The 12,823-nt window shown below is 37.6% G+C and overlaps 1 protein-coding gene across 3 annotated transcripts in view; it reads right to left on the reverse strand.

Moving 5' to 3' along the window:
- Window positions 1–12,823, reverse strand: part of scai (suppressor of cancer cell invasion) — a 72,357-nt gene that overhangs the window by 17,693 nt on the left and 41,841 nt on the right. For 2 of the 3 annotated variants that reach the window (XR_009802455.1, XM_061876876.1), the window contains exons 10-16: window positions 12,595–12,696; window positions 7,984–8,062; window positions 5,477–5,579; window positions 4,496–4,577; window positions 4,343–4,415; window positions 1,721–1,894; window positions 145–245 (exon numbers count right to left, since the gene is read on the reverse strand). Coding sequence is in view for 2 of the 3 variants with exons in the window: in XM_061876876.1 (XP_061732860.1) it covers window positions 145–245; window positions 1,721–1,894; window positions 4,343–4,415; window positions 4,496–4,577; window positions 5,477–5,579; window positions 7,984–8,062; window positions 12,595–12,696 (714 nt within the window). In the remaining variant the exon portion in view is untranslated. Of the gene's footprint in view, window positions 1–144; window positions 246–1,537; window positions 1,620–1,720; window positions 1,895–4,342; window positions 4,416–4,495; window positions 4,578–5,476; window positions 5,580–7,983; window positions 8,063–12,594; window positions 12,697–12,823 lie in introns of those variants that run through there. The other variant, XM_061876877.1, reaches the window with a different exon arrangement.

Here is a 12,823-nt window from a genome sequence, read left to right on the forward strand (position 1 = left end):
CTTACACGTTGTTTCTGTTGATTTAAATAAGAAGCAAACGTTTAGTTTTGATTAGACTAAAAAAAAAACACCTTAAGAACTCAACCTAGGACAGTAATATCCAGCAATGCTGTGACGGAAAGTAATCTAATGTAGCGAACTTACCCGAAAGACTTTGTGCAGTCTCAATGTAGCTGAACAAAACACAAAACGGATCAGCAGCAGTCGAAGAAATTCATCGCCAAAGAACTGCAAAAAGGCTTGATCTGTACAAACAACAAAACAACGGTGTTGAGTTACTCAGTCTAAACGTAATGAAGTAGGGATGAGGATTACAAGTTTTAGGAGCAGTTTTGCACTGATTATGGACATACTTTAGCTGCTTTAGCTAGCCACCTCACATCGCATTGACATCGCTTCAATGCAGATGTTATCGTGATCACATGGTCTGCATACTGGATCCTGGCACTGATAAATAGAATTGGAAAGGATAATCCATATTGGAGTGCTAGTATAAGAGATTTTAAATGCAGTCCGATAAAATCAAATACCATGTTTTTTGTTACTGCACAAACACCTGCCGCCTGTCACTCTGCTATGTGGGCATCCCTCTCCTGCAGCAGCCACGCCTCCACACAGTCACTCTTTAATCAACACACCTGACGCTGATCAGACCCCTGCCTTCATAAATCAGCGCGTCCTGCGTTCCAGTGCCAGAACGTAGCTACTTGTACCTGTATAGTAAGCCTTACACGTCTTTAGCTTCCTTGCTTATAGGCTTCCTTTCTCTTTGTGTTTCCCCTCTGTTGTGTTCATTGTGTCTTGTTCTGTGTCATCATCCAGCAGCCCTTCGTTGTCCCCTGGTTTCGAGCTGTGTGTCTCGTCTCCCCGGAACCCCTCTGGACTTCCGCTGCCTTCCTGGATCTCGACTTCACGCTGGACAATGATGCCTTGCTCCAGACCTCCTGCCTGTACCTGGACCTCCGAGCCTGCCTTGCCCTTTCCGGACTTCCGCATCGATCTCAACAAGCACCTTCAAAACCACCCGGTAACACTCCACATATAATCGCTACACATAGTCACACCGTATACATTTGGATTAGTCACACACTTAATTTATATATTTCAATAAACACGCTGCAAGCGAACCACGTCCCTGCCTCCGTGCCGTCTTCTTCACCCACTGTAACGTTATATTTTTGACTGATATCGAACCATTACTGGGTCGGTTCACCCTTACTTTAGACAGTAGTTATACAGTGTCATTTTTATAGTTGTTTTTTTTTAAATACTCAACCTCTGCAAATAATAATTTAATATTTTCTCAATTTAGGTGATATAATACTAAGGTTAATGAGAAATTATTGACTTGTTGATATATTCATCAAAAGTAAGTCTATTTTTTTGTTATGAATTTTATTATTGAAGTGCTTTGCCGGTAGCTTAAATAAGGATTATTTTAATTAAACTTTATATGTGTCGTATGCTTTTTTTATTTTATTAAAATAATCATTGGCACATTATAAGCTTTTTTTTTTTTTTATAAAAAAAACACTGCTGAAAAACTAAACTAGACTGTTTTATTAAAACCTAACACGCACAGGAAAAACATGCAAACTCCTCACATGCTCAATCAAATGCTGCCCATGAGAAAAAATACAAAGTATAATGTTATTTATACACAAAAATAAGCAACATTGACAAGATTGTGATGATAACAATGTTAAGATGAATACATTACCGATGGTTTGTGATCGTGTTATCATTTGCGCTATGTCATGGTCGACTTTGTGAAGGAATTCTTGCGCGCTCTCCCAAAGTCCTCGTCTCACGCTGTTTAAGCCGCACACAGAGAAGAATGCCAAGAGTGGGCTGTAGAGGAAAAGGGTGAAGAGGCTCCCACGCTGGGATTGATCTAAACAAGTAAGCATTCAAAAGTTTTGGATGAGATTTGTGAATCAGCATTTTGGATTTCAAGACAGAACTCGAATAGCCTAAAGAAATATTTGCTTTTCAAAACTGAAGCAAAGTATCAATATATTTGTGGGTCCATATTAAGTACACTGGTACCTCGGCTCACGACTGCCCTGCTTTACATATTGGTTCGGATATGAAATGCCTCGGCTAGAGATGCACTGTAGGCGATACCTTTCAATTCCGATCACAAAAGCTTTATTTATCTTTTTCATACACAGTGTGGAGCCGCTCCCGTAAGTAAATTAGAAATTATCACCTTCATTGCGTCAAGTAAACTTATTTTTTTAGTGTCTTTTTGGGGGATTTTGCCTATCATTCATAATCCCTAGTAAGACAAGAACTTTTAAGTTTGATTTTTTTTTTATGCATTATAATTCATAAAATACGGTGAGTAAGAGGCGGCTTACAATGACGCTAATGGAAGTACTCTATTGCACCCATTTAGTTATCCAAAAAATCATCCTAAACCCGACAACACTACTATATTTACATCTTGTGGCCTGAATATTAACTAAGTATAAGCAATTTTGTTATTATAAGTGATAACATTAAGGAAATGTTTTTTCTTATCACAAAGGTAACTTGCTTATTGACATACTGAGCTGCTGCATCACCTTTAAGTTGGTGAAAGTTAATTTTGGATTCGATAGCATGCCACTCACTTGTATAGTTGAAGGTTGTTGCCATAAAGCGAAAAATTGGTCAACTTTGATATTCAACTTAGACCTGGAGATGGCGAGAAAGACCCCAAAAAATGCTTTTTTTCAGCCAACCTTTTTAAATTGTTTTACTTTCGGGAGGAGTTTTGATGAATTATTTATCCAAACAGAAAGATGTAAACATTCCATCAGTCGCCATCCCAGTGAGAGAAGACATTGTACAGTGAGTTTGAATGGGAATTGAAAACTGGTTCTGAACCAGTGAATCAATCCCTTGCTCACCTTTTCTCCTCCAAACATTGCTGGGTATTGTGGCCAAACACCTCAATTTTTGTTTCATCTGACCACAGAACTTTCCTTCAGAAGTTATCATCTTTGTCCATGTGATCAGCAGCAAACTTTAGACAAGCTTTAAGGTGTCGCTTCTGGAGCAAAGGCTTCCTTCTTGAATGGTAGCCTCTCAGTCCACGGCGATGCAAAACACGCTTGACAGTGGACACTGACACCTGTGTTCCAGGAGTTTCCAATATATTTGCAGACCTGCTTTTTGGTGGCTCTCGGTTGACTTTTGATCATCAGGACCAACTTTCTCTCAGCAGCAGGTGATTCCTTGCGTTTTCTTCCTGATCGTGGCAGTGACAAAACTGTGCCATGCACTTTATACTTATAGAAAATTGTCTGCACAGTTGCTCTTGGGACCTTAAGCTGCTTTAAAATGGCTCCAAGTGACTTTCCTGACTTGTTCAAGTCAATGATTCATTTTTTCAGATCTGTGCTGAGTTCCTTTGACTTTCACGTTTGTAACCGAGTCTAACGACTGCATCACATGAGCCCTATTTAAATGGGCTCAAAAAAGTCAACAGGTGTCGTCAATCACAATCATTCACTTGAAGTTAAGAGGCCATGCCATGAAGCTGAATTGATTTGATTGTAACTTCTTTACATCACCAAAAATGATAATGTAGGTTGCTGTATGTATACTTTTGACCCAGAATATTTGGTCACATTCTCAGTAGACCCGTAATAAATTCATAAAAGTACTAAACTTCATGAGTTGTAGAAATTATTGGAAACTCAAGACAGCCATGATATTATGTCCTTCACAAGTGTACGTACATTTTTGACCACGACTGTAAGTCGATGTATCATTCCAAAAGTTATGAAAATATGTCATAAAGTTTGAAAAAATACTTCGTGCTGCTTTAATATTACATTATGTCACAAAACTACTGTACTTGTTTGTACTACATTCTATATTATTGTTTTACCTACAATATTTCTAATCTTAACAATGTGTTGTTTTTTTCAAAAGACATGTTACATGTTACACGTGTGCTGTTCTAGGGTTCGGGTGCAAGCAGAAATTAAATTGATTTTAATTAATTTCAATAAGGAAGACTGATTTGCAACCCAGGAATTTTCAGTTATGAGCTTTGCCAGAGAACAAATTAAATGTGTAAGCCAAGGTACCACTGTAATAAACAGTAAGCCAAAAAAAACAATTTTAATACTGACAACTAAGGATGGTCCGTTCTGATACTCAGCATCATTGTCGATTACTAAAGTATGACAAGAAAAGAGAATAGAAAGTATCAAACTGGTATCTGCATCTGTATCGGATAGGAGTAATGGAATCCGGCCATCCATAATGACATCCAATCTTATACTTGTATTGCTTTCATCATTTAAAAACAACCCAACTTTCCTGTAAATGTATTTGTCCATACCTTGTATACTCTTGGGATATACTTTAGGAGATAGTAGGCACACTAAAGGCTGACCAAACATATTTGTGAAATTCTAGAACACAAAAGGAAAATGTAATTGATACAACATTAACAAAAAAAACATAATAGATATTTAGATGGGATCAAACATACCTTATAGGCTATGCTGTTTGTAGAATCCACTATAATAAATAGTGGCTTTCGAGTAAAGGGGAGCAAATCACCAGGATGGAGGCTGTCAACATCAAAAATATGAATTGGTGATAGTTGTTCTGTAGATCACTACCTAAGTCCAAACAGCTGAAGAGACATTTTGAAAGCATTGCTATTGATGTAAACAAGAAAGTGGTTAGTCGGTGAATTTACTAAAATAATGTGGTGTACACTCTGGACTATATATGTATCGATGACCGGCGTCAGACCGTCAGTAATGAAAAAAAATTCCAACGGTTTGTATTAACTAACGTACAAACTCCTAAAAACCGGGATTGATAACTTCACTTCCATAAACTCAGATGTGCAGATTGATCGGCTATTCTCTGGCGGTGGTGTCGGAGAGGAGAAGTCTAGCAAAACTCCTGGCCATTATGGGCAACACCTCCCACCCACTACACTCGGACCTTGCGGAGAGAAGGAGCACGTTCAGTGGAAGGCTCAGACTCCCAAAATGCAACACGGAACGACACAGGAAGTCCTTCATACCGAAAGCCGTAAGACTGTATAATGCATATGTTCCTTCTTGACTGCACTTAAATGTAGAATATATGTAGAATATATTTATATTATTCATCTATTATATATTATGTTATATATTCTCATTTATTATTATTATTGTCTATTGTGAGCAAACTGTGGTGCTGAATTTCCCCCAGGGATCAATAAAGTACTTTCTATTCTATTCGAATTTCATGAAAATATATGTGATCGCCATTGCTGTTACTGTCTGTACAACTAAGAGATAAAACCCACTGGCTGTGCTCTCTTCGTACAAAGTGATTGATCTGTGCTCAGAGAAATATGACATGGAACAACAGGAATGTAATCTGTGTGATGTCACATAAACCAAAACTATTTGAATGTAGAATTAATTTAAAATACACATGAAATATTCACATCATCCAATTTAAATCATACCAGTGCATGTCTTTCTGAGACTGGTTTCTCTTCTGAATCACCTCTCCATTCACAATATCTCGATTTGAATTTGTGAGAACGCCTCCAAAATCATACGGTCCGACTAAAAATGAAGACAGTCAAAAGTTAGTGCTTTCATTTTCAAAGACATTGACAAGACGTTCCCTTACATCCAGTGAGAGTTACTTTATTGACCTAACTAAACATAATACAAAGTTAAGTAGTACAGATGAATGCAGAAACATTGTTCGCCCCTAAAATGGTCATCTGTTGACTTTCTTATAATTGAAGTCCAGAGGTAAATGTATGCAAACCAAGTGAGCGCACCCGAGGTGCACTTTTTCACACATCAAGCTTGTGCAAAACTGAACAGAAATTTAGTAAGTAAACATAAGTGATTTCTACCATTTTCCATAATTTAAAAGCTATAACACATCAAATAAAATTAACTGTTTTATAGAAGATGATTTTATTTTTAACTGTTGATGCAAGACATCTATAGTGAGTGCATTGGGACGGCGTGGCGCAGTGGTAGAGTGGCCGTGCGCAACCTGAGGGTCCCTGGTTCAATCCCCACCTAGTACCAACCTCGTCACGTCCGTTGTGTCCTTGAGCAAGACACTTCACCCTTGCTCCTGATGGGTGCTGGTTAGCGCCTTGCATGGCAGCTCCCTCCATCAGTGTGTGAATGTGTGTGTGAATGGGTGAATGTGGAAGTAGTGTCAAAGCGCTTTGAGTACCTTGAAGGTAGAAAAACGCTATACAAGTTCTAAACAAAGTTGATCCTAATCCACGTTTGTTGTGTTTTTTTCCGAATGATAATCAATAAGAGAACCGACAAAGAACCGAATTGTCAAGCTGAATTGAAAGTGGAATCGGAACCCGAACAATCTTCTTAGTTTCCATACCTAATTTTCACCACAGCAATCTAGAGCTGATCGCCTCCGGCAAGACAACTTTTTGATGGACTTAATTTTCAACTTCTGCCTCATCAATAACCCGTCTCCACATTGGCAGCCTTCAACTCGAGCCTTGTCAAACGACAAAAGCTGGATGTATCATTAGACTTTCGGCATGGCATATCATGCTAACTGAGACTGCTGACAGCATCTCTCTGGCCAAAGTGGAGATAAACTTTTTTGATGAACTTTATCTTCGAAACCAATGTTACATTTTTGCCAGTGCTTACATGTGACGCTAACATCAAAGCCAACTATGATAGCTGTGAGTGTCAAGTTGACCAAATGTTTGCAAAACAACTTTCATCTGTCACAGTGAACAGCAAATGTTATTTTTACTCGTAAACAAAACATTGTAACTTTGATTGTTTCCCCGGCTTCGAGACTCTCACAAAGATTAGATCGACATTGATAAGCCTTCTGGGCAATGTACTATATAAACATTTAGCAATACACCAGCATCCTCACTGACTTGTTTACATGCATTTATATATTCTTTTTAAATGTATTTATGCATGGTAAGACAATTAAGAACATGTTTTTTATTCGTGGTGGTGACCTAGAAAACAGGCAGCATTTACATGACAATGATGTTGAAGTGTGATGATGATCTTTCATCATCTCTCATTTACCAACAAAAATTTCCGCGAGAGATTGCTCTAAACACAAATACTCTGAACATGCAAGGGTAAATGTGTTGGAACATAAATGAATATCTAAGATGAACAAACACCTTTCAATCATAAAACATACACGGAGAATGTCTGCAACATCTGGACGACAGAGCAAATTGAGGAGAATAAGAAAGCCTTTGGTGGTCTTCCTTTAATCATAATTATTATTAGTTTTAATGAATGAAAAAAGTATAATGACATAACATGGAGCTCTGTGTATGTCTTTTTTTATGTAGTTTGTATCTAGTTTTAACGATTGTCCACATTAAAGTATGTGCGGTACAAAACAAGTAAAACATCATTACTGTATATGTTTTTCAATTGTTGAAAAATTATTGTTGCAAGGATCACTTAAAACACTGAAAACAAAGTCCTAAAATCACAAGTTGATTAAATTTCGACAAAAAACCCCAACAAAAAAATAACTTTTGCTGCATCTTTCTCAAAAAATTTGCCACAATTTTCGGCTGCAACAATCACCAAAAAAAAGCCAGCGAAATCCTGGACGGACTGTTTCTTGTATGACAGTTAATAATGATATAATGTTACTCTATAAATGGCTGAGCAAGAATATTTTGGATTGGAACAGATTATTTTCTTTTATTGCTATTTCCAGTGGGAAAATGTGTCTTGAAATCCTAAATAATTGGATGTCAACCACAGCCAGTGCAATGGATTGTGTTCGACTTCATATACAAAAAGTATAAGAAGTCGAACATTCAGAACTCAAAAATATTCAGTTTCAGAGCTGTAAGTTAAGGCTCTTTACGAATAAATTAACTCTTTTACATTAAACATATTATACAAATTGTGAAGAAATATTTTAATAAAATAGGGACTTAACAACCTCTAGCCTAAAAGAAAAGCTTCTTACCTTCATATTCTGAATTTAAAGCTGGGAAGACTCCAGTTGCCGATAGGTAGACAAGAAGAACACTGCTTGCAGGCAACTCCTGCAATTAAAAACAACATCTTATAACCATCAAAGTGTGAATGGGGAGTGTATGAATTATTTGTTCTCAGTTCATGGTTCTCAGTTCTTACTGTAAAGTGCTATGAATGTCTAAAAAAAAGCGCTATATAAATGTAATTTGTTATTATTATTATTAACTGTGATGTCATTGAGCAATGCAGTATGGAAACATACATCTAAAGCAGGGGTGTCAAACGTACGGTCCCATAGGCCAGATCAGGCCCGCAAACAGGTTTTATCCGGCCCACGAGATGATTTTGGTAAGTAAAAAAATTAGCTGAAATTGTTGAATGAAAAAAACTACCATTCTAAATGTGTCTACTGGATTTTTGGCAATAGCAACTATTTGTACCCTCTACCGCAGGAGTGCGCATGACTTCAGAGGGGGCGGAGCTATGTGCCCTGGGCATACATTAATATGTTGAAATAACACGTATCCCCTTCTAACTTCATGTGTGATTCATGAAATGAGTCACGGGATTTGTGGTGGATGGTACTACATCTGTACAGAATAAACTACATGATGTTAGTACATCAGTTGAAGAAAATTAGTAAATTACATTAATAACAAGCTGTAATTTGATTTTGGTATTACTATTTATTACATCTCTCCCGTCCAAAGGCAAAACCTAGTAACTCAATTCTAGCTGATTTTGAGAAAACAAAGGAAAACATATCCATCTTGATGCTGTCTTACAAAGATTTACAAAGTCATCAAACGTATAGATGTTTTCTTGAGCTTTCATTTTCTTGCCGATTGAGCCATGGATTGAATCTGCTTTCATGAACGTGTGCCCTTTCTCCAGATATTTTATCACAATCTCGGGTGGGCCCCATTCTGCGTTTGCACATTGGGCAAGAGCCGTGTACAGCGTCCAGTTTTTATTTTGACCTCCACAGTTATCTGCCCAAAAGAGTACGCAAGGGGAAGAATCAAGAACAATACATTTAATGAAGGTGCTTGCAACGTCCTGGGCCAATCTTCCAAATATCCCCTCGTGCCATAATATCACATAATCAGGTTGACCGTCGGCCCCCATTCGTGCAAATGTCTCATTAAAGACAATAAGGCGACTGACAAAGACGCTCTGATTGGTCCCTTGAGATACTAGGTTTTTCTGTTGTATCTACGCGGTTATGTGGTAGTTGCTAGGTCCTGCCATGCGCGTAACAGCTTACTTACGGAACAAATTACAATATCGCATACACTAATGTAAAACATATCACCTAAGAACTCCAAAATAATTATCAGCTAAGTTTTGACCAAAATTTAGTTACTGGGTTACTGGGTTTTGCCTTTGGACGGGAGATCTTCTGGTAGATTAAAATTTTACACCGATGAGAGCATTTCAAAACTCTGCCAGACTGACACCTATTTGACTGATGAACATTATCACATCATTTATTCAGAAATTTCAAATCACGACAAATGAAGATAGACTACTATGCACAGCAACATGTAAAGGTAAAAAACAACCACATTATAATTTGTATGTTTTCAGATTGTGCTTGTTCTATTTTTAAACAATGGAAACAATCTGAAGTTGTCTTTATTTTTAAGTTATCATGACATGATTTTACCAGTCCGGCCCACTTGGGAATAGATTTTCCTCAATGTGGCCCCTGAGCTAAAATGAGTTAGACACCTCTGATCTAAAGCAATGTTTTGTTAACCATTTGGAATTCCTTAACCTTGAACTATTTCAGACAACTTAAAGAAAAAAAAAACAATACAATTCAAAAAAAGTATTTGAATATTATTATAATGACCTATATATTTTTTCCAATTAGTACAACTGACTTAAATGGGAAAAAATGTTGACATAAAAATGCAGGGCTGCACAATATATAGTTTGATTTCCTTGTTTAATTTCATGAATATCATCCACTTCTTCTCAGTACTGTCCTTCACACTCATTTTATTCCTTTCCATTCTTGGAAAAAACTAATTTATGTCCATCTCTAGCCATAAGCTAATGCGAGCAAGTAAGACTAGATGTTTTAGTCAGATCTTACAGGGTTTACTGTGACCATCGCTACGCCAACTAATGGTAGGGTGGTTCATAAGCCAAATGTTTGCTGTTAATCTAAAGCAGTGGTTCTCAAATGGGGGTACTTGAAGATATGCCAAGGGGTACGTGAGTTTTTTTTAAAATATTGTAAAAATGGCAACAATTCAAATATCCTTTATAAATATATTTATTGAATAATACTTCAACAAAATATGAATGTAAGTTCATAAAATGTGAAAAGAAATGCAACAATGCAATATTCAGTGTTGACAGATAGATTTTTTGTGGACATGTTCCATAAAGATTTCTTTTTTTGTAAAGAAATGTTTAGAATTAAGTTCATGAATCCAGGTGGATCTCTATTACAATCCCCAAAGAGGGCACTTTAAGTTAATGATTACTTCTATGTGTAGAAATCTTTATTTATAATTGAATCACTTGTTTATTTTTCAACAAGTTTTTAGTTATTTTTATATCTTTTTTTCCAAATAGTTCAAGAAAGACCACTACAAAGGAGCAATATTTTGCACCGTTACACAATTTAATAAATAAGAAACTGATGAAATAGTGCTGTATTTAACTTCTTTATCTCTTTTTTTCAACCAAAAATGCTTTGCTCTGATTAGGGGGTACTTGAATTAAAACATTTTTCACAGGGGGTACATCACTGAAAAAAGGTGGAGAATCACTGATCTAAAGCATAACAATTGGCTGAGAAAATGTAACGTGAAAAACTCGCAAGATGGGCAGTCATATACTTAGGTATCACTATACTTGGATATACAGTACTTATGAGTGGTTTGTGTACACCTAGTAACCACAGAACATGTCATATCTGTGTACGTATGTTGTTCAAACATGCAATGCCTCCTTCTTATTCATCATTGACATAAATCGATTGCGTTCATCATAGAGATGCGCGGATAGGCAATTACATCATCCGCATCCACATCACCAAAGTCGTCATCCACCCGCCGTCCACCCGAACTAACATTTTATCAGGACCGTACCCGCCCGCCAACCGCCCGCTGAAATACATCAGAGGTTGTCCGCCTTTACCACACACAGAGCTGTTTAATCCAGTTTCACAGAGTCATGATGACAATTGGAGCCGCTAACGTTCCCGCGACTATCCAATTGCGTTCATCCTGATTACAGGAATATGGGCGTGCTGTGAGGCCATTGCCTTAGACACCTTCAACAACATGTACGAACCAATTGTTGGTCCGGCAACATGTTGTGTGCAGCTTCCGAAATTACACGTTCAAGATTGAAAGGCATACTGGGTGATACAGAGTACACTGATAGTTGGGATATAAACAACTTTAACACTTACTAATACGCGCCACGCTGTGAAGCCACACCCAACAAGATTGACAAACACATTTTGGAAGAACATCCTCACAGTAACACAACATAAACGCAATACAACAAATACCCATAATCCTTTGTATTCGTGACACATCCTGAATATATTTTACACCCCCATGCCCCCAACCCCGCCCACTTTACCGACGCACGGGGGGGGGATTTGCTGCTAGCGGGGTGTATAAAATAGTCAGGATGTGTCATGAATACAAAGGATTATGGGTATTTGTAGTGTTGTGTTACTGTGAGGATGTTCTCCCAAAATGTGTTTGTCGTTCTTAATTGGTGTGGCTTCACAGCGTGGCGCATATTACTAAGAGTGTTAAAATTGTTTATATCACAACCATTAGTGTACTCTGTGTCACCCAGTATGCCTTGCAGTCGTGTGCGTGTTGCCGCGGAAGCCACACACAACATGATGCTGGACTGACAAGCAGATCGTACATGTTGTAGTAAGCGACAAAGCCAATGGCTTCATAGCACGCCCTAATACTTATTATCCGGGTGACTACCGGCAGTCATTCAGGAGAATGATAGCGTCTCTTATTGTCTTCTTCGCTTTATGACACGGGTCTTAAATGGCACTTTGAATGGCAAAGGATACCGATCACAGAACCATGCATATCAAATATTTCCGGATGGTTCAACCGCCACCCGCTCGAATCTAAATAAAATCTATTTTTTCGTCATGTCAACCGCCCGACCCGCGGTTTATCCGCGGACTTCGCGGATGAGAACGCAAACCGCGCATCTCTAGTTCATCATATCATCTCAATTGATAGATGCAAAATTCCTGTGTTCTTTTTAGTGTAAAAAATGTTATTTACCTACTGAAAGTTCAGCCTTCGCCAAAAGCCACTCTGAAGACAAAAATATTGCACCTGTTTTTCCTGCTTGTTTGGGTCATACAAGTTTGTTTACAAAAGTAGAGCAGTTTATTTGGGTGGGTTGGATACAATTCTATGGACCACTGGATGTTCAACATGGGCACCTCATGGAAAATAACTCTAAAAAGCACTATATTTTTTTGTTTGGTGTGTGAAGGCAATCTAAGAGACAATACATACAAAAATACGTGAAAACTAAACATGGCAAAACATACATTTTCATTCAAAATAAAGCGCAAACTTACTTTAAAGGAGGCTGACAAGAAAGTAAAGAGCTGGCTGAATGTTGGCTTGTATAGAAGATACTTGTGAGGGTTTTCCCTTTTTGCAGGCTTCTCATTGGGTTCCTTAGGAGAGAAGATATATACAATGATTAGCACCAGAAAGTCAGGGTACCTCACGATACCATATGATATTCGATTAATGGTTAATATTTTAATATGGTGAAACAAAAACATCAAAATAAATGCCATA

The sequence above is a fragment of the Nerophis ophidion genome, linkage group LG17 (genome assembly GCF_033978795.1).
Source record: "Nerophis ophidion isolate RoL-2023_Sa linkage group LG17, RoL_Noph_v1.0, whole genome shotgun sequence".
Taxonomy (NCBI): Eukaryota; Metazoa; Chordata; class Actinopteri; order Syngnathiformes; family Syngnathidae; genus Nerophis; species Nerophis ophidion.